This window comes from Vanessa cardui, chromosome 26, assembly GCF_905220365.1.
Source record: "Vanessa cardui chromosome 26, ilVanCard2.1, whole genome shotgun sequence".
NCBI classification, from domain to species: Eukaryota; Metazoa; Arthropoda; class Insecta; order Lepidoptera; family Nymphalidae; genus Vanessa; species Vanessa cardui.
This window is the reverse complement of record NC_061148.1, coordinates 7,812,008-7,838,038: the sequence shown is the minus strand read 5'-3', so window position 1 is coordinate 7,838,038 and position 26,031 is coordinate 7,812,008. Positions and strand designations below refer to the sequence as shown.

The 26,031-nt window shown below is 31.0% G+C and overlaps 1 protein-coding gene across 2 annotated transcripts in view; it reads right to left on the bottom strand.

Annotated features, from left to right (window-relative positions):
* The window catches only part of LOC124540719 (limbic system-associated membrane protein-like), a 167,106-nt gene that overhangs the window by 127,531 nt on the left and 13,544 nt on the right, over nt 1-26,031 (bottom strand). For both annotated transcript variants that reach the window (XM_047118401.1, XM_047118402.1), the window contains exon 2: nt 11,073-11,265. In XM_047118401.1, coding sequence (XP_046974357.1) covers nt 11,073-11,139 — 67 coding nt within the window. In that variant the 5' untranslated portion in view covers nt 11,140-11,265. The remainder of the gene's footprint in view (nt 1-11,072; nt 11,266-26,031) is intronic.

Below are 26,031 nucleotides of genomic sequence, written 5' to 3'. Positions count from 1 at the left end.
TTTCGTGAATGGCTACTCGACGTTGATTAGCGATCATAAAGTTAGCCTGGTACAAATGATTGAATTGTTTTATATAAATTAATATTTAATGCATTCGCGTCGGTATGGCGGGCTGTAAGTCACACTCGAGAAGTATGGCATTACGCTACCTACTTCTTTTTTTGGACTACCTGAAAATACAAGCATTTTTGTGGAACAAATCCTTCGACTCTCGTTATTTATCCGACGCGTTCGATTAACGCCAACGCGAGCGCTATGACCATCATTTTCGTTTTTGCCTTTACGTAATTAGACCCCTGTAGAACCGCCATACTGGTCCAAATGATCTAATATTTTGTGGCATCATCTCCCGGTCTATCAGACGGACCGCGGTGGCTATTATTATGACACTTCTCACACCGGATGAATTAAAAAAACTTTACAACAAATAAAATGCAACATTTTTTCTCTATACTGCGGTGTTAATGCGTCCAAACTAATATACTTATGCCAAAATAAAAGATAGCAACTTCTGTGAAATCGCTTAATCATAAATCAAATGAATATAGCACTTATTGTCATTAGGGCTTATGTCTATTATCCCTTAAAAACTAAAGAATCATTTAAGCGATATAACCCAAATAAACTGTCAAGGGATTTTAGTACTTCGGGCTTCATATTTTAGATCTTTTTTTGATTAAACCTGCATGCGATCATATATTTTTTTTATAATAGTATTTATAAATACTCGAAAGATATACCGTCGATTTTATAAATGTCACTTAACCGACTTCAAAGACAGGTAGTCTTCTATATTAATTCGGAATTATCTTAATGTATGTGCTAATTTCGTAAGCGGTTCCTTTTATAGATTTCCCATTAAAAACATTAAAAGTTTATGTTAAAATATCATTAACAAATGTATAGATAACGCACATTAACGTATAAGTAGGTATTAATATATAAGACCCGTTCAATACCTTTTTCTCTTTTGTATTTTAAACGTTTTTTATATTCTTTTTTTGAAAAAATAATAATAATGAATTTTGACGAATGCGCCCGAATAGGATGACATTTTAAGAAAGTGAAGTTGCTAGCTAAACAAATGTCAACTCGTTTGAAAAAGACAACTTCACCCCATACCTTATTTTATAACGCTTATACTATTAAAAAAAGTGTTAAAAAAATTAAAATCACAATTCTCATAATATGCTTATTTGAGTTTGGTATCAATAATACCAACTACCAACTAAAGCTCAATGAGCTTTAGTGATATCTATAAATAATATAAGCGAAGAAAAATATGGTTAAAATATCAAAATTATATTTAATGTTTTCCTCAAACTATCAAGACTGATTATAGTCAAATATCGACTAATGCGCTAACACTAGTATTTATAAATATCTGTGAACTCTCTAGAAACTGACTCTTTTAATAATAATTTAAAGCCAATGTGCCTATGACTTTATATCAAATTAATTCTTTTTTTATCGACTATCCTTTACATGGGCTTGCTAATGGACTTACTAAAATATTATCAGCACGTGTATTCATGATCAAACCAGTGTTAAAATATCATTCGAAGCGTCAAAATCAAAAGATCATAAAATTCTTTATTCAAGTAAGCTTATGTTATTTTTATATTGAAAAAGAGTAACTACTTTTTCTTGCCGATTCTTCTCGGTGGAATCTACTTTACGAACCGGTGGTAGCTTCACTTAATATAGTTGTTAAATGACGATTAAAAATTGAAAAAGCCTACTATTATTTTGATTTTTTTTAATTTTATAAAAGCCCTTTTGAATCGTCATTTGACGTTAAATTAAATTATATCTACCATTGATTCGATGCCTAAGAAACTCACAAATTAAAACACACACTCTAAAATCAATTTCATACGTATAAGTTCAGCGCTCTTTTATTTTATTAGGGGTGTTTTAATATATTATACCTTTTGCTCATTAGCATTAAGTGATCCGTTTAAGTACATATCCATCCCATTGATCTTCTTACTTTACGGTAACGAGATGAATTATAATAACAAATTAAGCGTATAGGGGGTTGTTGATAATTCGACGTGGCAGGTAATAGGGGTGATAATTGCCGATAATTTTAACCCCTTTATGCATAATGCAAAAGTGAGCTATTTATGAGCTATAATTTTTTTTTGCTTTTAAAAAAGTATCAATTTCTTTACATAAAACAAAGTCGCTTGCCTCCCACCTATGTATGCTATGATTTCGATGGGATTTGTTTAATAAATAGAGTGACTCAAGAAGATGGGTTTAGAATACAATACATGGACCATATAGTAAATATTTAAAGATAATTTTAGTCATATTAGTATGATGTCGAAAATAAACAAATGATGTGACATTGCAAACGCTGGCTAAACCTGATCTATTATATTGGACCTGAGCAAATCCGGGGCGTGTAGCTAGTAAAATATACTTTTTAAGTTGCATTTTATATTTATTTTGACTAAGGGTTTAAAAAAAGGGTTCAAAGTTTGTGTTTTATAAAAATCGAAGGTTCAGTAAATATATAAATGTATATATAAATTTGTCTCATAAAAAGATACACATTGTTACTTTCTTAGTATTATCAAATAGGGCAGTAATAGTTAACTAAGTCAAGCATAGGTCGACGAGATAAGATGTGTGTTTGCATCACATTCCCTCGTAAATCCTAACCAAACATTGCCACTGCTTGCGCCACTTCCCCGTATGATGTAACGCTGTTATCGATGACCCTACTAATGGAACTAGATTTTGATTATAATTATAATTGAAATTATTTTACGAGTAATAAACTAACGCGGGGTTAAAATATTTGTATATATGTTATCACTAATGTATAATACTAATAAACTTGAATAAGATATGCTACACATAGTATGTTTATTCATCTAGGCAGGATATATAAAAATTTAATTGTACTTTACTACTATATACTATGTAATTAAAATGGTGGAGAAGAGTGACTAGAGTTTCTTGCCGGTTTGTTTTCGGTAGAATCTAATCTTTAATCTTTCGAAACCGATGTTTGACTGACTTGCTTGCTTGACTTTAACACATAACAACCAACTACCTGAAAGGAGCGTAGACGCTGGCGCCTACTAGTACATTGCAAAGGCTAGTGTCTATACACACTACTGATATCATATCTCGCTACCGTTAATATCAATGAATACGGTATTAGCCAAACCGCAGTGAACAATAGCCAAGATTACGTCTCCATTATTGTTTCACGGTCTAGGTGGTATCAAGGTCTTCCTTTGTTAGTTCAGGTATTATGATTATTGTAAACTATGTGAATATTTGTTACGCAATATCTGATAAACTGAAAAAAGTAAAAATTTGTCGATATCCCTAATTTACAATTTGCCACATACTATAAAAGAAATGGAAAATATAAATATATTTAAAAAAAAAAATTAAAGTTGTATATTAAAGAAAAAATCCTATAATAAAATTGTAAGTTTGTTTATACTTTGTTTAAAATAATTTTATAAAATATGTATTTAAATTTCTTCTTTGTTTAGTTATATCTGTGTGATGCATGCTTCCAAGATACGAGAACTCTAAATTTTGTAATCTAGTATATAATATTCTGTAATCTCATTTGAGTGAATTGTAAAATTCTTATGAGAAATAAAGTTCTTTAACCGGAATATGGACAAGACAGTTTTTCTCGTACGGACAATGTTTGGAACTTACAGCTTGGTGCTCCAATAGCGGTAGATGGATTATGGCCTTATTTCATCCCTTACATATTGACATTAAAATATATTTAATATACTAGTTGTAGGCCGTGGTTTCACTCGCATTTGACGGTGATAGTTGTCTGGTGTTAGGCAAATAGGAAACCTATGTCCTACCTTGCCTTTCAAGTTTGCTTCACACAAAATTTTATCAAATTCGGTTCAGCGGTTTGGTCGTGAAAGAGCAACAGACAGACAGACAGAGTTACTTTCACATTTATAATAGTAGGATATATTTGTTAAAAATTCGAGAAGTCAAGTGATTCTGAAACGACCTCCGTGGTCGAGTGGTGTGTACACCGGTTTTATGGGTACGCCTCTGAGGTTTCGATTCCCAGCCGAGTCGATGCAGATTACCATTAGTTTTTTATGTTATCTTGGTTCTGGGTGTTTGTGGTACCGTCGTTACTTCTGATTTTCTATAACACAAGTGCTTAAGCTTCTTACATTGGGATCAGAGTAATGTATGTGATGTTGTCTCATATTTATTTATTTATTTATTTATGAGTGAACACTAAAATACTCTGAATTCAAATAAGACTAAAACCAATATTTTCCGTCCTTAATTTGTGTTTACAATATGTCTTAATATCGGTAAATAACAGCATTGTGAGAAAGCCTGCCCAATTCACACCTTCTCAAAAGTAATGAAATTCACAGGATTTTACATAAACTCACTGAAAGTTACACACGATTCGATAAAACCGTGTTCAACCTTGAAACGTTTCATAATATATTCTAAACGAAATTTTCGATACAAAACATTACATAATTACAATAAATTTGAATATTTTGAAACGATATCGCAATCAGCTGCTTATAATATGAGAATGTCGTCAAACGAGTTACGGTAAGCAGTGGGTAATTTAACTTCTACGTATATTATCAACATCTTTATGCTTTTAAAAAAAAATCTTATCTGTGTATCATTTTTTTATCTGTGTGTTAAATTTTATTGCTTTTCGCGCGTAAATGTCATTGCTAACAAAATGACGTTACATGAATTTTTATTTTATTCGTATTTTGTTATGTTTAAAGAAGTATTTTAATCAAAATAATAACAATATATATATGGTGGTAAGATTCCGTGTATGACAGTCATTGTTGGTACCACCGAATACTTAGTATTGTTATGTTACCGGTTCGAAGGTAAGCTAGTGTAACAACAAACTCATGGGACATAACATCTTAGCTCCCAAGAATGGCGCGATTTTTTTGTGATGATGGAATTGTTATACATATAGCGCCAATGTCTATGGGCGGTGGTGACCACTTACCATCAGGTATATTTGCCCATAATTACAAACAGTAATAATATCATATGCTGAGTCAGAAGGTTCACTTAATCTTTACTAATAATATAAATGTGAAAGCAACTATGTCTGTCTGTCGCTCTTTCACGACCAAACCGCTGAATCACATTTGATGAAATTTTGGTATGAAGCAAACTTGAAATTCAAGAAAAGACATAGGCTACTTTTTAACCTAACACATGACAACCAAACCCTTAAACGCAAAGCAAAGCCGCGGGCATCAACTTACACTTGGCCAACTTATGGCCTTATCAATGATCACAATCATGCGTTTGAAAATGGAATACTGTAATTTTGTTTTTTTTTTTTTATTTGTCTGTCGATTTACTTCCTTTGCTATTTAGTTCTCATTTTAATGTATCAAATAGAAAGCGAACAGCATTAAAAAGTTAATTTAAACATGGAAGCCTAACCGATTTGCAACAGCGTATTCAATCACGTTCATTCGGTCACTGAATGATTGATTGATTGATTGAATGGATTAAGCGAATGAACCATTGTGTGTATTGTAATGTGCACGATTGTTCCCGACTGTAATGGTTGCGTAATTTACATTATGAATTTAAATCGTTTTTTAATCTATGGTTTATTTACTATTTTAAATTCCATAAAATATGAAATGTAAGTAAGATTTATATTTAATCAAACATATTTCATGAGAAACTTTTATCGCTTTTTTTAGGCATGCCTAGCAAAAGTTGCCAAAATTTTTTTCTTACAAAAACAATTTTTTTCTAAATAATATACATAAGCGATATGATCTATATGATTATTATTATAAGTTTGTCGAGTTTCATAGCTAATCATAGACAATCAAAAATCTTGTAATCATTTTGTATGTGACCTCCTTACTATATTTTTTAAATTATATTTTATGATATGCCTTATATAGTATATTCCGCCCTCTGTCTCTCTATTACCTTGTAGTATGTTTTACGGCCATATACTTTATATACATATTATATAGTAAAATAAATAAGCTACATTATTTATTAAATATTATATTAATAAAATTCTACTATTGAGGTTTAAAAGGGACTTCGAAAACCCTCATTGAATTTGTGAAATGCCGGTACGTGTATCCGATTATTAATAAAAATAACTATTAAATTACTTGGTAAAATGTACATTCCAAGCCAGAAGCATAATCTAGTATAAGAACGATTTGAAAGTGCTTGTAATTTAAATCAATAAAGTTTATATCGATATCGATATCAAACACCTGATAAAATTATCATTAAATTACTTCATAGAATATTTTTAGTTAATAATATAAAATAGAAAAACGTCAAATTCAATAATAATTTTTTAATGAAGATTTTGAGGAAAAATATTTTTAAGTTTTGCAACACCAAACCTACCGATCTATAATTATTCCCAATATAGAATTTACGTTTGAACGGAAATACATTATATATTACTGTTCTATAAACCCAACAGTTACTCATGTCAAGGTTTGCATTATATATTAAAAGAAGTATTTTTCCATATAATACAATTATAATGTGTAATGTTACAATGCGGCAGTGGAAACAAATTATAATACTTTATATTAGCCATTAATCCAATTTCATTGGCATTTAATAGACCAGTGTACAATGACCCATAGAATAGAACAAGTTAATATAAAACAGAGATCAGCCTAGACCGGCTTCTTGTATAGTACGACACAAGTTAGATGTAGCATCGGCAAAATTAGTAAAACCGATCACATCCGAATTAAGTACGCTATCCTGAATTATCAAGATTTATTTCTTATGTGAATATGACCGTTACACAAACGTAATAACTTGTAATATCATATGACCCAATATATTCAATTTGACAAGTAGATTTACATGCACTTGCTTTCTCGGGTTGTCTGACGCGAGAATCTATAGCGACGAATAACGTCGAATGGCGCGAAAGGGATCTGTTTCTATTGCATTAGTCGGCAGTAATCGGTTATATTGAATATACTAATGCAACAACTAATTTGTGACGTACTATACGAATTTCTGTGGCGTTCAAAAAAGTTTATTTTGATATTTTTCCACATAAAACTACTTAAGATAAACTACTGGTAGTTATACTAGCAATTCTCGACACTTGAAACAGATAATAAATACTAATAACAGGCAAAGGGACAACATCTTAGTTCCCATAGTTAGCTGGTTGGTAGGAATACTCGTTTCTCACACGTTGTTTACGGAAGATGACCACTTACCATCTGGAGTCTACGTCCCTATATAAATATAAATAGTCATAATTATACTCCATCCTTTCCAAGTTGCTGGATTCGAATAATTTAGAAAAGAGGTTTATTTTATTATATGGAGTCGAGATGGCCCAGTGGTTAGACCGCGTGCATCTTAACCGATGTTTGCGGGTTCAAACCCAGGCAAGCACCGCTGATTCATGTGCTTAATTTGTCTTTATAATTCATCTCGTACTCAGCGGTGAAGGAAAACATCGTGAGGAAACCTGCATGTGACAAATTTCATAGAAATTCTGCCACATGTGTATTCCACCAACCCGCATTGGAACAGCGTGGTGGAATATGTTCCAAAAACCTTCTCCTCAAAGGGAGAGGAGGCCTTTAGCCCAGCAGTGGGAATTTACAGGCTGTTGTTGTTGTTGTTTTGTTGTTGTTTATTATATTTATTTTTTTAAATTAAAATGACGGATTTGCAATTCTGTAAGTAAACCTTGAAATTAGATTCGGTTTTTGTATCTTAGCTACAGACTAAAAAATAACTAATTTATTTAAATCTCTAAAATGTTTTGTCTCTTTCTTTTAACCTTGAAAACATGATTCGAAAAAAGAGATAAGCATATTATGCAAAGCTCTAATTTAATTGTATTCTTGTGATTTGTATTATTCAACAAAAATTACCATAATGATCTACAAATTAAATAAAAAAATGTAGATGTTAAGTAACATTACCATAAAGCGCCATCTTGTAGGTCTCCGTAATTATAAAGACGACTAATTAATAGATAAGGTCGTTGACCCTAAGGTGCGACTAATTTATAGTCTGTAGGATTTGGCGAATCGGTAATATTTATTCGACTTTATCACGACATGAACGCATTAAGGCAGACATAGATTTAGAAAAAAGTTTTTGCATTACATAGTACTAACTAAACTACTTCGTTATATCCTATTGATCCCAATATTCATTCAAATTTAATAATTCAATTCCACTTATACAATTAATTGTCGTTAAGACACTTTTAACATTAATATTATAATTGACTATAGGTTAAAAAGATTTTTTCGTTATGTTCCGAATTTAAAATTGTCAATTGAAATGTAAACGTTTTTTGCAATGCATCATTTCGAGTTTAAATTTCAATTTATTTTTTGCTTCTTATTAATACTTTAAGAAAAAACAACATAGTTCCTCGAAATTCTCATTAATGATTTAAATTTTATGTTATTGTGACCACAATTATGCATACGAAGTCGACCGGAATAATACTGTATAAAAAAAAAAATTAACGGTGCATGAATCAATATCATAGCCGCACACAAAAAAGACCCGATGAACTTTTGACAGCTGTCACGTTGACAGGTGTGACGGGGCGTTTTGACAGCGATCGTCAGCGAGAACCATTATAAATCCGTATTGTAATCCGTTCATAGCGAGGATTATACGGTTACTCTTAGTAATGTTACATCGAACAGGTTTAAAGGATCGCTGGTATACGAAATATCAAGTGTGTTCAGATGCGTATAAAAACATCGTAATAATTGCAATTGCAATTATTTACACAGTAAAACCTCTTTGGGTGCGATGAGAGTGAAATTTCAAGGTCATATTTAAATGAAACGTTTCTATAATTATGCAAAAACTTTGCACGATACATCGTTTTTATCGTTTGCTGATTGAACTAATTCCAAAGACTATTATATAAAAGATTTCTGATGAAAGCGTGTACACTTAATTCAGAACACAAAATAAGTCCTACACATTCAAATATCAACGAAGTTATATTAATGATAGAACATTATCTTTTTTTATCCTCATGAAACAATGCAATAACCCACACATATTAAGCCATACATCTTGCATTATTGCTTAATCTGTACCTTATAAACTTAGAACAAGGAATACCCACAAACATAACATGCATGAAGATTATTATCTAAAAATTACTGTAAGAAAATTAGACAGGAAACCTTTAGGTGTCTTTCTTTCCTTAGAATTTATTCAAAATCTAAATATACTTTATATAAGTAAGTTTTAACAAGCATACAAACTATATACAACAACAAACAACAACAACAACAGCCTGTAAATTCCCACTGCTGGGCAAAAGGCCTCCTCTCCCTTTGAGGACAAGGTTTTGGATTTGGGTTGGTGGAATACACATGTGGCAGAATTTCTATAAAATGTGTCACATGCAGGTTTCCTCACGATGTTTTCCTTCACCGCTGAGCACGAGATGAATTATAAAGACAAATTAAGCACATGAATCAGCGGTGCTTGCTTGGGTTTGAACCCGCAATCATCGGTTAAGATGCACGCGTTCTATCCACTGGGCCATCTCGACTCTCTAAACTAGTCTAGTGTAATGGTCAGCATAGTTGCTTTCCAAACTATATACAAACTATATTAAATGTAGCTACCGCCGATTCGAAATATATGTAGATTCTAAGGAGCAGAACCGAATAGTTACTCTTTTTCAACATTTAAAATACAAAGTAATGTTAGTTAAATACAATCAGATATTTATATAACATATCCTTCCAGCCTATAATCTTGAGTTGAATAATAATTTTATTCAATTTTAACTCAAAAAATTTTCATTTAAATAGGTAGGATTCTCACAAACCCGTCTGGGTAGTTACCACAAACTTGTATATTCTACCTCCAGACAGCAATACTTACCGCCTACCTACATAATAAAAAAAACTTCCATTGAACTCTCACATCTATGTTTGATTACAGATAATTCCACCTACGTTCATTATAGAGTATTATCAGTTTTTGACAATCTGATATATGAACGCATTAATTATATAATCCTTAGAAAGTAATGTTAGAATTCTGGCCTAATCAGCGTCATATAAAGTAATAATTAAGATTACCAAAAACATTGAAACACCTACGGTAATTAATTGTATTGATATTAGCAAAGTCGTCTAAATATCTCACTGAGTATAAAGTCCTACTTCAATAAAGTATATTTTAATTTCGATTTTTGATTTAAAACGCTAGTTTTACATATTTAAATATAATGACTTATTGTTGATTTTTGACAGCAAATATAATCAAAAGAAAATCTCATCAACAACATCGTTGTTCCATTTCAAGTTATGTTTAAAAAAAAAAAAATAATAAATTTTGCTTTAAAATGTTGTAATTGAATAAAATACAAAGCTAATCTCATTTGTCAACAATAAAAAAATGAAACAAACAATCTATATTATCTACATATATTAATATTATAAATGTGAGAGTACCTCTGTCTGTCTGGCTGTGATGAGAAAGCAAACTTGAACTCCGAGAAAGGATATAGACTAACACATGGAATCCAATACCCTAAAAAGCAAGCGAAGATGCGGACAACTACTATATGTTTCTGATTGTACGTAAGTCTGTAAACATTTTACAAGTGTCAAAAGTATTGAGAAATCACTGCATTTCAGAACGAATCACACTAAATTGTTCAGTACATCTTAAATAGAATGTATCGAGTTTTTTTTAAAGGGTGACCTCGAAATTTGTTTTTTGCGACAACTTCAGATCTAGCGGAACGAAAGATTCGTGGATTAGTCATCTAGATGTTTTTTATAACCTGCTATTTAAAAAGACAATGACTTGCTTTTATATACAGTATCGAATGGCTTATAAATCTCAGTGTTAATTTTCTTAGTAGATAATTTGGCGCCAAAATCGAACGCCATTTTGTTTTTCACCGATCTTTGAATATTTGTTTCGAATTAATGACATTTGGCTGAAAGAGTTACACACATATTTTAGGCTGAAAAGTTTGTTCTTAAGTTTTAAAAAATAAAGAGTATTACCTGAACATTGCGCGATGTACGCCAGCAAGAACAACGCCATACATATAGACAGCCTCTTCAACTCCATCGTATTGGCACTTAGATCACTGCTTTCAAAATTATTAAAAAATATGAGTTTAAATATTTATTAGGCACTTTTAACACTCACTCAAGGCACATCACAATCCACGCCAGGCACTTGAAATTCGTTTATCTGTAAAAAAAAATTATATTATTAAGTTTCATTAAATAAGTAATCGTTAAATTAATTACCGATTTATTTTTCGCATATAAAACCTTTTCTCTATCTGTGCATTTTGTGTTGGTGTTGGTGAATGTTCTATATTTAAAATTCTAAAATCTAAATCTCCATTGATTCCTTAATTTCCCGGTAATGTTTAGCCATTACCAATTAGGTAACGGACAACAGCATATGCAGCATTTCTTTTTCAAATAATAACATAGAATTAGAAGTTTCAAAAAAAATATGGCGTCCATTTTTTATTATCATATTTTATTATTATACCGTAATGCTTTATAAATTAATTATAAAGACTGAGAAATCTATGTTTTTCTTAGGCGCATCCGCAATAACCGTGTATGACAATATCAAAATCGTTATCAACATTTTCGAGGAAATTAAAACGTTTTCAAACTAATTTCTACTAAGAAAGAATAAAGACGTAGAAAACAGAAAGAGACAGAACGATTTCTGTAAGTTCATTCACTGAAAGCCGTATAAAATTACTTCGTTCCAACGAAAATTAAACCATTAGATTTCTAAATTAGTTCTGATTGCTATATTATATTACATTTATATCATATAATTTTATGTATTAGTGTTTGATACTCGGGGGTAAGTAAAGGGTTAAGTCAATAAATATTTTTCTTATATCCCAAGGCTTGAATCGAGATATAGTTATGTCAATAACGGTAAAGGTCGCGGCTTCATTTCCGGTCGTGTTAGATATATTATCTCCGACTATAATTAGTAATAAACGCAATTATATTAATTGCAAAGCAAAGGTCATTTACGTTCATATGCTATTTTCATATATAAACTAAAATAGATATGATGATATTGTAACTTATCATTTATCTATTAATAATAAATTATTATTTTTTTCTTTTTTTTTTAATTTGGATTATTAGCACAAAATACTAGTTCTTTTTAATTGTAATTATATATAACATTTACCTATATGTTACTTAATCAAATACATACTTTATTCAAGCAGGCTTTTATAAGGAATTTTGAATCATAGCAGAGCTATGTTCAATATCAAGCTACTGTATAGATAAACTCATGGATTACTTGCGTCCACACCCATAAACTAAGACTAAACCAAGACGAATGTCAAATTATTTTCAAAAAGTTTTGTTTAAAAAAAAAAGTTACAGCCTGTAAATTTCCCACTGCTGGGCTAAGACCTCCTCTTCCATTGAGGAGAGGGTTTGGAACATATTCCACCACGCTGTTCCAATTCGGGTTGATGGAATGCAAATGTGGCAGTATTTCGAAGAAATTAGACACGTGCAGGTTTCCTCACGATGTTTTCCTTCACCGCCGAACACGAGATGAATTATAAATACAAATTAAGCACATATATATATAGTGGTGCTTGCCTGGGTTTGAACCCGAAGTCATCGGTAAAGATGCACGCAGTCTTACCACTGGGCCATCCCAGATCATTGTTTAAATAACGATATTTATTAAATTGATTTTGTCTTGATATATTTTTTTTAAATTAGATGATATCTATTCAAGATAGCTTCGAAAAATTCGCTATTAAGCAATAAGTTTTCCAATAAACATATTGATTTGATTTAGTAATTTCTGTTACATGCCACGGGTCACCAGTAACATTATATCATATAGTGTTCCTATTTGGGAGTCATAAAATAGATAAGGGCGGGTCAGCTTTCGACAGACGAACAGACGTCTCACGCGGACGCGATAAAGCACGTTTGATGCTTAATATGTTGTATCACTAAACATATATAGTTAGAGGAAAAACTCATATTTCGTATTACACTGGTGGCTAGGTAACTTTTTGTTTTAATTTTAAAGGTAATATCACAAGGGTAATGACTTACGGCGCCTATGTCTACAGTTGTGGTGTTTAGGTGCTGTATTTGCCAATTTACCTACCTATATAAAAACGTATACTATATGATTAGGTAATTGGGAAAATATTTTTAGTAGAAATTTGGGAAAAAGTTTTTCACAATTTTTAATTTTCCTCCAAATGACTTAACCCAAGTTAAAATAATTAGATTAGCATAGACGGAATTATGGAAAAAAATAAATAGTAGACATATTTTTAATTTGTAAATGGCTCCAGCATCTCACGACGGAAACACAAAGAAGGTTTCATAACGATTTTATAATCTGTATCAAACTGTCAGTGTTTGGCATAGATAAAAAAAAAATCATCAATAGCATCTTTTAATAACCCATCTATAACGGATGTTCGTACTTACGAGGGGTTAGTATAAAAATAACCATTATTTATTGGACTAGCGGCTTCCTTCCGAGTCTTTGATGTTTCAGATACATCGAAGAACAGACCTAACCATTTGTAATCTTGTTAGTGAGAAAAAATTGTCTGTTGATTCAAATGCGCTTCGAGTTTTTTAAGATGCAGCGATTTTTGTTGCCATCCGAACCAGTTTAAACCGGTTTCGACGTAATTGATTGCTACTTGCCGGAAGGTGAAGAAATTTGTATAAATTAAGTAAACCAAAATAGAATAAAATTTTGGAGAAAAAGATAATGGTATTAATTAATTTGCAAAAATAGATTTTATATATAGCTATACTTTTGAATATCAGTCTATTCATATTTGCAGACATTTAATAACCATAAATATAAATTTTGCCCTAACAGAAGAAACGTATCAATCAAATCAAAATATACTTCATTCAAGTAGGATTTTACAAGCACTTTTGAATCGTCATTTAACAATTTTTTCATTCATTCATTCATCAAAAAAATTTGTATTTTAAGTGAATCTACCAACTATAATTCAAGAGTTCATTTGGTGGTACCACCGACTGACCATCCGCCTCAGAGCTATGTTTCGCTATAAGATTATCAAGTCATAATTAGAGGCTTGTTCTCATGGTATTATTATACGGTATTTTATGGTACCATTTGGATTAACAACTAATACCTTTCAAATAGGAAGGCTAACAAGCGAATTGATTAAGTAATGTTAATTGGTCACTTATATACAAGCATTAAATACATAATGCACAAGCAATAAAGTTTATTTTACGTCCCAAAATATTGTTATACCCAAAAGAAAGAACATAACACCTATAACAAGCCAATATCGCTTTTCAATATAAATAGTTAAAGTTGCTTTTTGATTGACAACAAATCTACCATATAACCTATTCCAATGGTAATGGGAAAAAAGCTAAATAAACCTCAAACTTAAGTATTTCACGCGATTTGCTAATAACTCAACTATATTGTGTACTACTATGCGTAGTTGCGTTATACATCTTTACTTACAATACAAAACTATTACACTTATTTGTAGTTGACAAATTTCCAATGTAATTTTGCTTCCAAAATTCCGATAACAGTTTCGTCGCTCTTTACCAATGATATCGTGTAAATTTTCTGTGAAATGTTATAAGTATATTTAGCTTTTTTCCTCGTATTATTGGAATAGAGTATATGTTCGTACAAAAAACCTAAAACCTGAGAAGTATCTACAAAAAATATTCAATATAAATGACCACTTAGCATCAGATTCCACGAACATCCTCATTCATCGAAACTTTCAATCACTTTTTCATCTGCGTTCGTAATTTATGAAATAATTACTTTGCCTGCAATCAAAAACAGTTTCCGAACGGTTAAACACATTAATTGTTTGAATTAAAAGTTAAACCTGTCTAGTCACGTTAACGTTAAATTAAACTTCGAATGTAAAACTTAATAACTAAAATCGTTAAGTTTCTTGTACTTAAACACTTTTATTACGATGTTTTACTGTTATTAACTTGTATCCAATATGTTTTAATCGATTATTCTAAGTGTTAACAAATATATGAAGCAACTAACTGTGCCCGTAACATTGTACGCGTTTGAAATTAACAAAAAAAAATATTATTGTAGCTTAAGTTACTCCTTATTATATCAGTTATCTGCTAGTGAATGTCCCGTCCAAATCGGTGCAGCCGTTCCAGAAATTAGCCGGTTTTAAATTTTAAATTATCACCCAAGCTATTAATCTACAGAATATCGGTTTTGATAGTTACTCTTTTTCAACATTAGTGATTAAATAAAATAAAAAATCATTGTATTTAGTCTAGCTTACAGTCCGCAAATACAAACTGATTCTCTACCCTAGACACATATATTTTTAAAAAGTATAAATATTTAACTAATCCACCTGACACATTTATATTCCTATAATTTGATGGGAAGCGGATATTTGGATTTCATGTGAATAGGGTTTTATCTTGAGATTATTGACCAACTATGTATATATTTATTTGTTTGATTGTTTGTTCAAATTAAACCTTTTTGTCCTATTTGCTGTCGAAACACCCTTGGAGTAGTGCTGCAAAAAGATTCGTCAATAGTATAACGCCTCGCTTCATTGCCTCCACTGGTGACAGGAGGGATATTTCGTTTTTTGCCCAGAGGATCGGAATTGCGATTCAACGGGGAAATGCTGCTAGCATTCTTGCCACCATTCCACGCGGTCAAGATTTATACAGTAAATATTTTTAATTCATATTTGTATATATTTAAGCATTTCATATGTTAATATATACTACATATATGTCCACCACGATGTGGTAACACCTGCAATACATAAAGCATCCCATTAATTATCTCCGAAATAAACTTTAACCTCACATAAATAAGTGACTAAGTGCGAACAATAATCATTCCTTAAGGGCCAAGGTAACATATAAGTATTTCTTAATTCGAATGTACGTCTCAAATTTTAAGAGAATGAGTTTCTGTAAAAGGAGGTATTATATTTTTAACAGTTATTTGATATAGTGAAGGTTGCAAAGTGTTGCCCAATCTTAACCCAATATTCTTTTAAGTAATCAAATAACCCATTGTTTTCTAATACGTAATCTATCATATAACGAGGTATCGAATGCCTTTTATTTGATTTATCTAACATTTGATCAGAACGATGGTTCAGTGGCTAGAACAATCAAAGGGTGCTGTTTCGAGTCCAAACATTGATAAATTTTCATTTGCTTTAAGGTTGCCTGAAAGAGATCGCTACTTTATTGGTGTACAATAAAGGGTATTTTGATTTTATTTGATTTTGATTTTCTTAATACGTCTAATCCTGACACTTTTATACTATATGGTATCTACGTCTTAAGCAAAAAAGGAACCCTTATAAGATCTCTTCGTTGTCCATCTGTCTGTCTATCAGCCAGTTAAGATCCTTAACCTCAGAAGATGAAACTAATACCAAAAACTGAGGTCTGCAGTCCCTAGAAGTTATGAACAATCAAATCAGTCAAAATATTTATATTAAGATTTCAATTAAGATTTCCAATGCAGATGATTGTAGACTGTGGTAGGGTAATATGTACACCGGTTTTCATGGGTACGCCACTGCGAGATCCCGAGTTCGATTCCTGGACGAATCGACGTAGATTATCATTAGTTTTCTATGTTGTCTTGGCTCTGGTTTGTGGTACCGTCGTTACTTCTGATTTTTTAACACAAGTGCTTTAGCTTCTTACATTTGGATCAGTGTAATGTATGTGATGTTGTCTCATATTTGTTACTAGATGACTGTAATCTACAGTTGTAAGGTTTTGGTTGGACTATTAACCTAGTAATGTCCTTTTATGTAATGTTACTAACATTTCCTTGAAAACGGGGAAGTACATTTATATCAAATAAATTATTTTATAATTTTAAATACCTATCAGCAAAATAAATCATTTGTCAAGTGTTTACCCCAGTAAAAGATTACAGATCTCGTAAATTAATAGGACATGCTTTATTTAATTAACCAACATGTACCAGGAGAACAGGTGTGAACAGGCAGACGTTACCAAGGTCAGGACCTCACCCATTGACCTATAAACACGATAATCATCTAACATTGACGCTATGATACATAACCTCGTGTTAAGTGGCTTAGCTTGGAAATTGTCATGTCATATGTACAATATTATGTACTTATACAGAATGTTTATAAGTATTTTTCAACAGGCCGTTAATAAAATCCAAGCTATATATAAACAATAAAGAATATTGAAACGGGCCTTGGCTCAATATTAATTATTGAATTTTTGAAAACATATAAAAATGTAATCATCCTTTATTATTATAATTATCGATGGTAAAGCAAATGAGGATCAAACGTGTGACTCCTCAGCTTAGGTTGGAATACATATTGTTATATATCACCTCTAGTTTAAGTATCATAGATATACATATATATATAACTTCTATATAGTTTATTTGAAAAGAACTCCTTTTCAAATAAACTAGTCACAAACAGACAGAAAGAAAGCTTTTACGCCTTTTATGTCAAGGTTTTGTTTTTTTGACTGAGCTAATTTCGAGATTTAATATTGTGACTTTTGCTTTTTATAGCCCATTCGTTGAGAAATCTTGAGGCTAGATTACCATTACAATAATACTAAACAAATAGTTTTACATAAAATTAGTATTAACTTTATAGCATTTTCTGAAATACCCTGTTGTGCAAAATAAGTCCCCAAACGCTTAATTTTATGAACAAATTCACACACGGGTCTTTATATATAATTAAATGTATTATGTACTTAAATCAAGTATGCATGCAATTTACTTAAGTGCAGCAATTACCTACGAGTATTCGCAGAAAAATCAATAGTTCTATAAATAATTTAATATTACAAATATTCCAGCAAACGAACTCCTTTTGAGGAGGTTTGTATTTTAGTAAAATACGCTTCTCCTCAAAAGGATGGGAATCCTTAGCCCAGCTGTGGGAAATTTACAGACTGTTAACTTTTATATTATTCTATTATTATTATTGATGGAAATTGCCAATTGCGCAGGAAACATTGAAATCAAGTATGTACGCAAACCCAAGTGCTCTTTCATAATCCGAAGTGATTACATCCTTTTATAATATTCTAATATTATGTTAAATTGAAGCTATTATTTGTTTGGTTGAAAGCTAATATCAAGACTTATTAGTCCGATTTGAAAAATTCCTTTAACATTTTATAGCCCACTTATTGAGGAGAGCTACAGGCTATACATCATCAGCTATCAAAAGGAGTTAAACTCGTTGTATGCCAGAAATAAAGCCGATAGAAGTCAAGACTAGCAACTAGTATTTAAGACATTATAAAACGACGTTTCAAAAGTGCTTGTAAAAGTCTGAATGAATTACGTAGACTTTGATATGACATTGATGGCATATTTTTTAAATAATGGAATAATAAAACATGTTTCAAGGTTATACATTTATAACATTTCATGATAAGAAACTATGTGTGATATTTGACTTGGTTTGAACGATTTTTTCCTATGCCAATACGACGGAATATCCTTATGATTGCAATACAGTAAAAGAAATCTTGTAATTAAATATATAAAAATATAATAATAATAATATAATAATGGCGATGTAAGGAATGCGTTTAACAAAGAAGTTATTAATCAAGTAGGTATATCAAATATATAACTTCATAAATTTTTGTATTCATTTTCCTAAAGGTAAATCTTTGTTATCTTATCTATAACATGCGTTGGTTTTTTAACATATACCGTACCATACTCACAATACACACACACGCTAACTCGCATAAGAGTTATGTGTGTAACTATAATTTTTTTCAATGTGTGAAACCATAGCGATAATCATAGCAATCTTGCATTATAAAACGCACACATACGAAATGTTAATTATAAGTTATATTAAAACTATATGATTCTGATTTCAAATGATATCCTTGAGCTATTCGCAGTTGAAACGATCAGATCTGAAAGTAATTGTGTAAAGAAATATCTTCTAGATTTTAATAGTGATGAGCTAATTGTTTACTATATGACTACGACTCAAAAAAAGCGTCTGTTGTAAAACACACACACACAATACACTAACAAAGTTTTATTAATAATTATTAGATTAATTTGAACTTTAAACCAGAAAAGTGACTCAGACTCTAGTAGACTATTATAGATTTGGAATATACTCATTTCTGGATAGCCCATCAATTGACAACATTAGGCTACACACTGTTTGGGGGAATTATTTTAAAAGACTATAAACGGCGCGGAACAGATTATATAAAAAAACATGACATTTTTTTCAGAAACATATAATTAACTAAATGAATGTTAAATTCCGTCAATGGCTTATAGACGAATATATGAACTATATATTGTAGTATTCACAGTAATAGCACTCCTAGAAGTTGAAAACATGATAACAGTTATCGCGAGATAAAATAGACTGAATGACATCAGGCTCGATATACACATAGTAACATATAAAAAGGCAATGTCCTGAATGGCTCACTATCAGAGCATTTCAAACTATAATATAGTCTTGGCTTGGGGTGAATCTAAACTTAAGGTACAGCCGCGTTAAGAAATTAACTAAATTAATTTTAATTAAGGGTGAGTTATATCAATCAACTCGAGAAACTAATGTAACAATTATTATTTACTTGGTCGTAGGGTTGTACCTTAGATAATAATCTACCACAGTAGCATTGTTGTGTTTCAATTTGAATTGTGAGTGAGCCAGTGTAAATTCACGTACAAGGGACGTAACTTAGTTCCCAAAGATTGGCGCATTGGCAATGTAAAATGGTTAATGCCCACAGAGCTATTGTCTATGGACGGTGGTATACTATCAGGTGTTATGTTATACAATAATACAACACTTCGTTCCCTAACAATAGCAGTTAATTTAGATTTCAAAGCTACCCTAGTTGATAGGGAGGTTCGTGATAGCACGTCAATAAATAACGTATTTGTAAGCGAGTTGATTTTGTTAAGACTCTTCGAATTTATAGCTGTCGTTTCGAAAATTATTCTTATAGATTTCACACAAGATCGCATAGTTTTATAATTGGTTACAAATGATATTTTATTAAGGAACTAGCGGTGCCCGCAAACAAAATATTGTAGCCTAAGTTACTAAAGTTAAGTTATTGTAGCTATTATATCAGTTATCTGCCAGTAAAAATCCCGACAAAATCGGTCCAGCCGTTCCAGAGATTAACCGGAACAAACAGACAGACAGACCGACGAAAATTGTAAAAAATGTTATTTTGTTATATGTAGTGTGTACATATGCATTGAGTAAAAAGGGCTATTTTAATATTACAAACAGACACTACAATTTTATTATATGTATAGATTTGAGTTCGATAAATCGATAATCGATGATTGCGGGTTCAAGCCCAGGCAAGTACCACTGAATTGTCATGTGCTTAATTTGTGTTTATAATACATTTCGTGGTCACCGAGGAAAACATCGTGAGGAAACCTGCATGTGTCTAATTTCATAAAAATTATGCCACATATGCATTAAAGGGAGGCCTTAGCCCAGCAGTGGGAAATTTACAGGCTGTTGTTGTTGTTCTTGTTGATAAATCGATAGGTACGTTTATAAGGAATGAAAGTATACTCTATTCTAATGAAAGTAGGAAAAAAGGTAAACAACCCTTACATTTACGTATTTCATGCGATTTGCTAATAACTCAGCTATATTGTGCACTACTAAGATATGATTAATATATCTTTATTCATAATACAACACTATTACACTTAACTACTTATATCCACTTTAATTTTTACTTCCAAAATTCATATAACAGTTTCATCGATCAAAATTAGTGACACATTCGAAATTCAAAAAATACTTTCATATTTTTCAATTATATAAAACCTCATTATTACAAAACTTTAAAAATAAATTCATTCGATGCTAGTATTAATCTTGATATATATAATTCGATACATTGATCCGGTAATATAATACGATTGCCAGCCATCTGGCAATTGAAATTGTGAATTACAATTGTAATACACAACCGAATGTTTATTTCAACCTTGGAGAGCGGAGTTACGAACGCCATTTGTAATGTTATTTGAGTTTATTTGAGCCAAGAACTCAATTATTATTAATTCTACTTAGATTCTATATATTTAGTGTAAGTTAAGTAACCATTATGAAATAGTAGCGTTTCATTTCACAAGTTTATAAGTTTCTTACCGATTTTTCTCGCAAGAATCTACCTTTCGAACCGGTAGCATATTTGTATTTAATGCATGACGATTTTAAAGCTTTTTATAAGTCTAATTGAATAAAGAATATTTAGATTTTCAGTCGTCGTCTAAAATGATTCCCACAAAAAAAATTAACTGTTTAAATGTCAAACAGCTGTTAGCAAGAGCTTATGCCGTCATGCATCTCTAACACGGTATCGTGGATAAACATATGGCAGACTCGGATTAAAATAAATTAAATGGTCGGGAAAACTTCTTAAAACGTTGACTTGCTATCTTAAACTAAGGACTGACACATTTTACTCACTGAACCATCTCTCCTGTCAACGGTCTTCTACATGACAAACAACAACAAAATAACAACAACAGCCTGTAAATTCCCATTGCTGGGCTAAAGGCCTCCTCTCCCTATTACGAGAACGTTTTGAACATATTTCACCACGCTGTTCTAATGCGGGTTAGTGGAATGCACATGTGGCAGAATTTCTATGAAATTTGTCACATGCAGGTTTCCTCACGATGTTTTCCTTCACCGCTGAACACGAGATGAATTATAAAGACAAATTAAGCACATGAAACAGCGTTGTTTGCCTGGGTTTGTACCCGCAATCATCGGTTAAGATGATTGCGGGTACAAACGTTCTAACCACTGGGCCATCTCGGCTCTTCTACATGACAGTGACACAAAATTCGCGATAGCAACAGAATGAGTCATTGTCGTCATGCTGTCTCGTTCTTTCATTGTTTGTCTCGTTCTAATAGAAAGCGAAGGCGTTGTTTGTTCGCCTGACAGTTTGCATGTTGTAGGAAAACCATAAAATGTTAAGGATTAAATAAATTGAGAAATCTAAGTATATAAATAATTTTTACTAATAGTATAAATGTGAAATTAACTATGTTTTTCTGTCGCTCTTTCACGACCAAACCGCTCAACCGAATTTGGTAAAATTTGGTAATAAGCAAACTTGAGCCCCAAGAATGGACATAGCCTATTTTTTTGCCTTACACACCCTTAAACACGAGAGAAGCTGCATATAACTAGTATATAATATGTGAAAAAAAAATATGGAAAGATATACGTATTTGAATTAAATTATAAATTAATAAAAATGAAAACAATAGAAAGTCATACACTATTCAAAGTCTCATTATAATTAATTAAACCTCAAAATTAAGATTATTTTAAACAACAATATAGTTATTCTTTCAGCATTATTTCAATATTAATTAATCAATCAGTATCTTATAAATGTCATTGTGGTTTTCGATTTACCGCCAAAAGTGATTTTAGTTTTTTTTTTTTATAAACAAACATCTGTCAAAGATGCTTTTATATAAGGTTTAAAAATATAGTTATCATGGTCACAACAAAGCTGTTGACTGGTCGACGCGGTGTGCTAACCATTATTTGTACAACGAATTCACGTTAACTCAAGGATGTTGATTTTGACATGCTTTAAATGTGTTACGCTAAAACGTTATCAAAATGCCTTTTTTACTTTGTATAATAAAATTTATTCTAAATCAATTTAATTTAATATTTTTTAGTATACAACTCAGAACTAAAATGTTTTAATGTTACTAAAAGTGATATTTGTAATATGTACATATATTGGAACATCATCAAAACTCAAAATGGCGGACAACTAAAAACATGTAGCTACTTCATTTATTTAATACTATTGAATGTTATTTATAATATATGTTATAAATGAAATATAGACTCTCCCATTCATTTCACAGTTAATGTAACACACATTAATACGTTGTATTATCGTTGACGGTTAAACAAAAAAAAAACGACAAACAAATCGAGTATGGCTGTATAATCGTACACATTTGCCTAATATCTCAAAATTAAAAAAGACAGAGGGCGTTACACGCTCAAAGGCATACGAATAACTAGTTAATGAATAAAGTCAATTCATCATATAATTATTTCAATCAATACGAGATGAATCAGTTATTTTCTCAAAGAGCTCTCTATCTCGATATCGAGTAATACTGACCTGAGGCTACTGTTTCACAATTACTTTTACCACGGAATTGTTAATAATGGAAGTGGTATTCGTAAGAAAATCTATACTTAAAAAATAATACTTTAAAAAAATATACAAAATAAGCATAAGAATATTTTAATAGTTTTAATTTTAATTTATAGTATTTTACTGTTGTACATTCTTAGATATATAATCTAGCTCCAAACTGGGTAATTAATGTATATTGTGATTGTATTCTTTTTGTCTGTCTATGAATAAATAAATAAGATTTCTAAGTTAATAAAAGTAATTCTATTTAAAAAAAAACACTTTTTGCGAATGTTTAAATTTTACTATTTTATTACATAAATTCATGTATATTTTATAAATTCTATTTTTTTTGTCCTAGTTAGGACGTTACAACGTAACAAACATGCAATCTCATTGTCGACTTTATATTAACGTAACGATGATACCATTTCCAATATTCATCTTTGATCATATAATTTAGGGCGTCATTTCTCTTAAGGTATTTTCATAACAAATGTTTTTGATTAGTAACAAGTTATTGAATTTTGATTAAAAAATACTTTATCGTTAAAAATATACATGGGAACGTTCGTGTGTTTGTGTGTTTTTTACTTAATTGCACACGAAATAAGTCGTCTGAAGAGATTCTCAAAAAATCAGCTTTAGAAGTAAATTTTGTTATCGAAGTCTTTTTATCTTAATGTATCCATAATCCATATTGATATTTAAGTATGTTCATATAAATGTATCATTACATAGTATAAAACAAAGTCGCTTACCGCTGTCTGTCCCTGTGTAGGTATATCATTATAATATCATTAAAATTATGCAACGGATTCTGCTTGTTGGTCAGATCACCTATTACTAATATATTGCACCCGTGCGATGCTGTGGCGTGTCGCTAGTATAAATATAATCAAAGAACTCAATTTAAACATTGATTTAGAATCTGTAGACATTCAGTAACACTAGCACTCACCACAAAACACAGAAGAATGGCATCAAATTTCAGAATGTAAAATACGACACAGACTTTTATACTCATAAAATGTAGTTGATACAAGTATCAAAATAACGTGTCACAGTACAGTCATTTCACGAAGTAAATTATAGAAAAACATCCACACGTATTAAATAGTGTGGAAACATCTTTATAATTGAAATAATTCTCATATACTTTATAGTACATAGTTATTACAACTACTTTAGATAATAGACCTACTTATATTTATGTAATTTATATATTAAAGATCAACTGTAGTCTGATTGATTTGACCTCTGCACGCTTAAGATTAAACCGATTTCGATTAAATTTGGTATGCAGGTTGTTTAATGTTTAGGTTTTTTAATTTACCCCTCGATAAAAAGTGGGGATGGTTTGTGTTCTATAGGTAAAGTTTTATATACACATATATATCCATAATTCATCTCGTGCTCAGCTTTGACATGATCGTCGTGAGGAAACCTGCATGTGTCGGATGTAAATCTGACACATACGTTAAAGGTACCTTCACCTCCAAATCAAAGACCTCACAATGGGCATTTATAATTTAACACTTAGTTATTTGATGATAGTTCTATTTACATACATTCAAATCATATATTAAGCTGTTGGTTTTAGTGATCTTGAAAATGATTTCAAAAGTATGATGAGATAGAATATAGGTATCAGAAATGCCCAATGTCTATGCTAATCCCAAGGGTATAGACGCTCGTTAGGACACCGTGAGGGAGTGAATTGAGGTCTATCACGCACCTTATGGGCAGGGCGTAATTAATTTTGAACGTTAGGGTGGCAGTGTTCGATATTTGAATAAGTATAATCCGACGCCGGTAAGTTGTCACTCATTGTGTCACGGCTTTTTACCTTAGAAAACTATTATTTCGGTTTTTTATTGTAGTGATGCAGTCAGCTGTGATTTTTAATCTGTAAAATGATGACAAACTATCGAAACTTCCAGTATGTCTACTTACAAGTTTTGTTTCATCGATATACAAAAAAACTGCTATAATTATGATATTAATAATTTCAGATCTACGATAGACCCGAGCGAAATCTATAATTAAAGATATAGATAATATATATGAGCAAAATTCGTATAATCGAGATATTTTTATATCAAATCCATGAACATCAATGGCATGACAGTTCAACGGACGACCATGTTTGATTTTTACGGGTGCGTTCAAAAATTGTATTCCAAATAATAATTTCGTACAGGGCTACGGTATTTGTTTAGTTTTATTAATTTTATCCTAGAGAAGCCGGATTTTCATATAGTTGTGTATAAATGCATTGAAAATAATGTTAAGATTATATTATGGTTTTTTTACAATCTATTAAGTCAACAGAGATTCTTCTAGAACAACCTCTAAATTCATCGCTGAAGTCAATGAAGAAATGTCATAAAGTGATATACGACACTGACTATAATAATAATAGCATTAAAAGGATATACGTATCAAAATTGCATGCTACCTAGTCGACTTACGACGTTTTAAAAGTGATGTACATAGTGTTTTTTGCTGAATAGTATTGGAAATCTTAAATGGACATTTATATAATCAACTTTGAAGCTTAAAATAGTTTAACGATAAAAAGATAAGACTAAATATAGTCATTCAACGTAATTATATATGTATATGTGATAATTAATATTTATACACAACCCATAACTATGTAAGAACGCAATGACTCAACGAATAGATTTTAACTGGA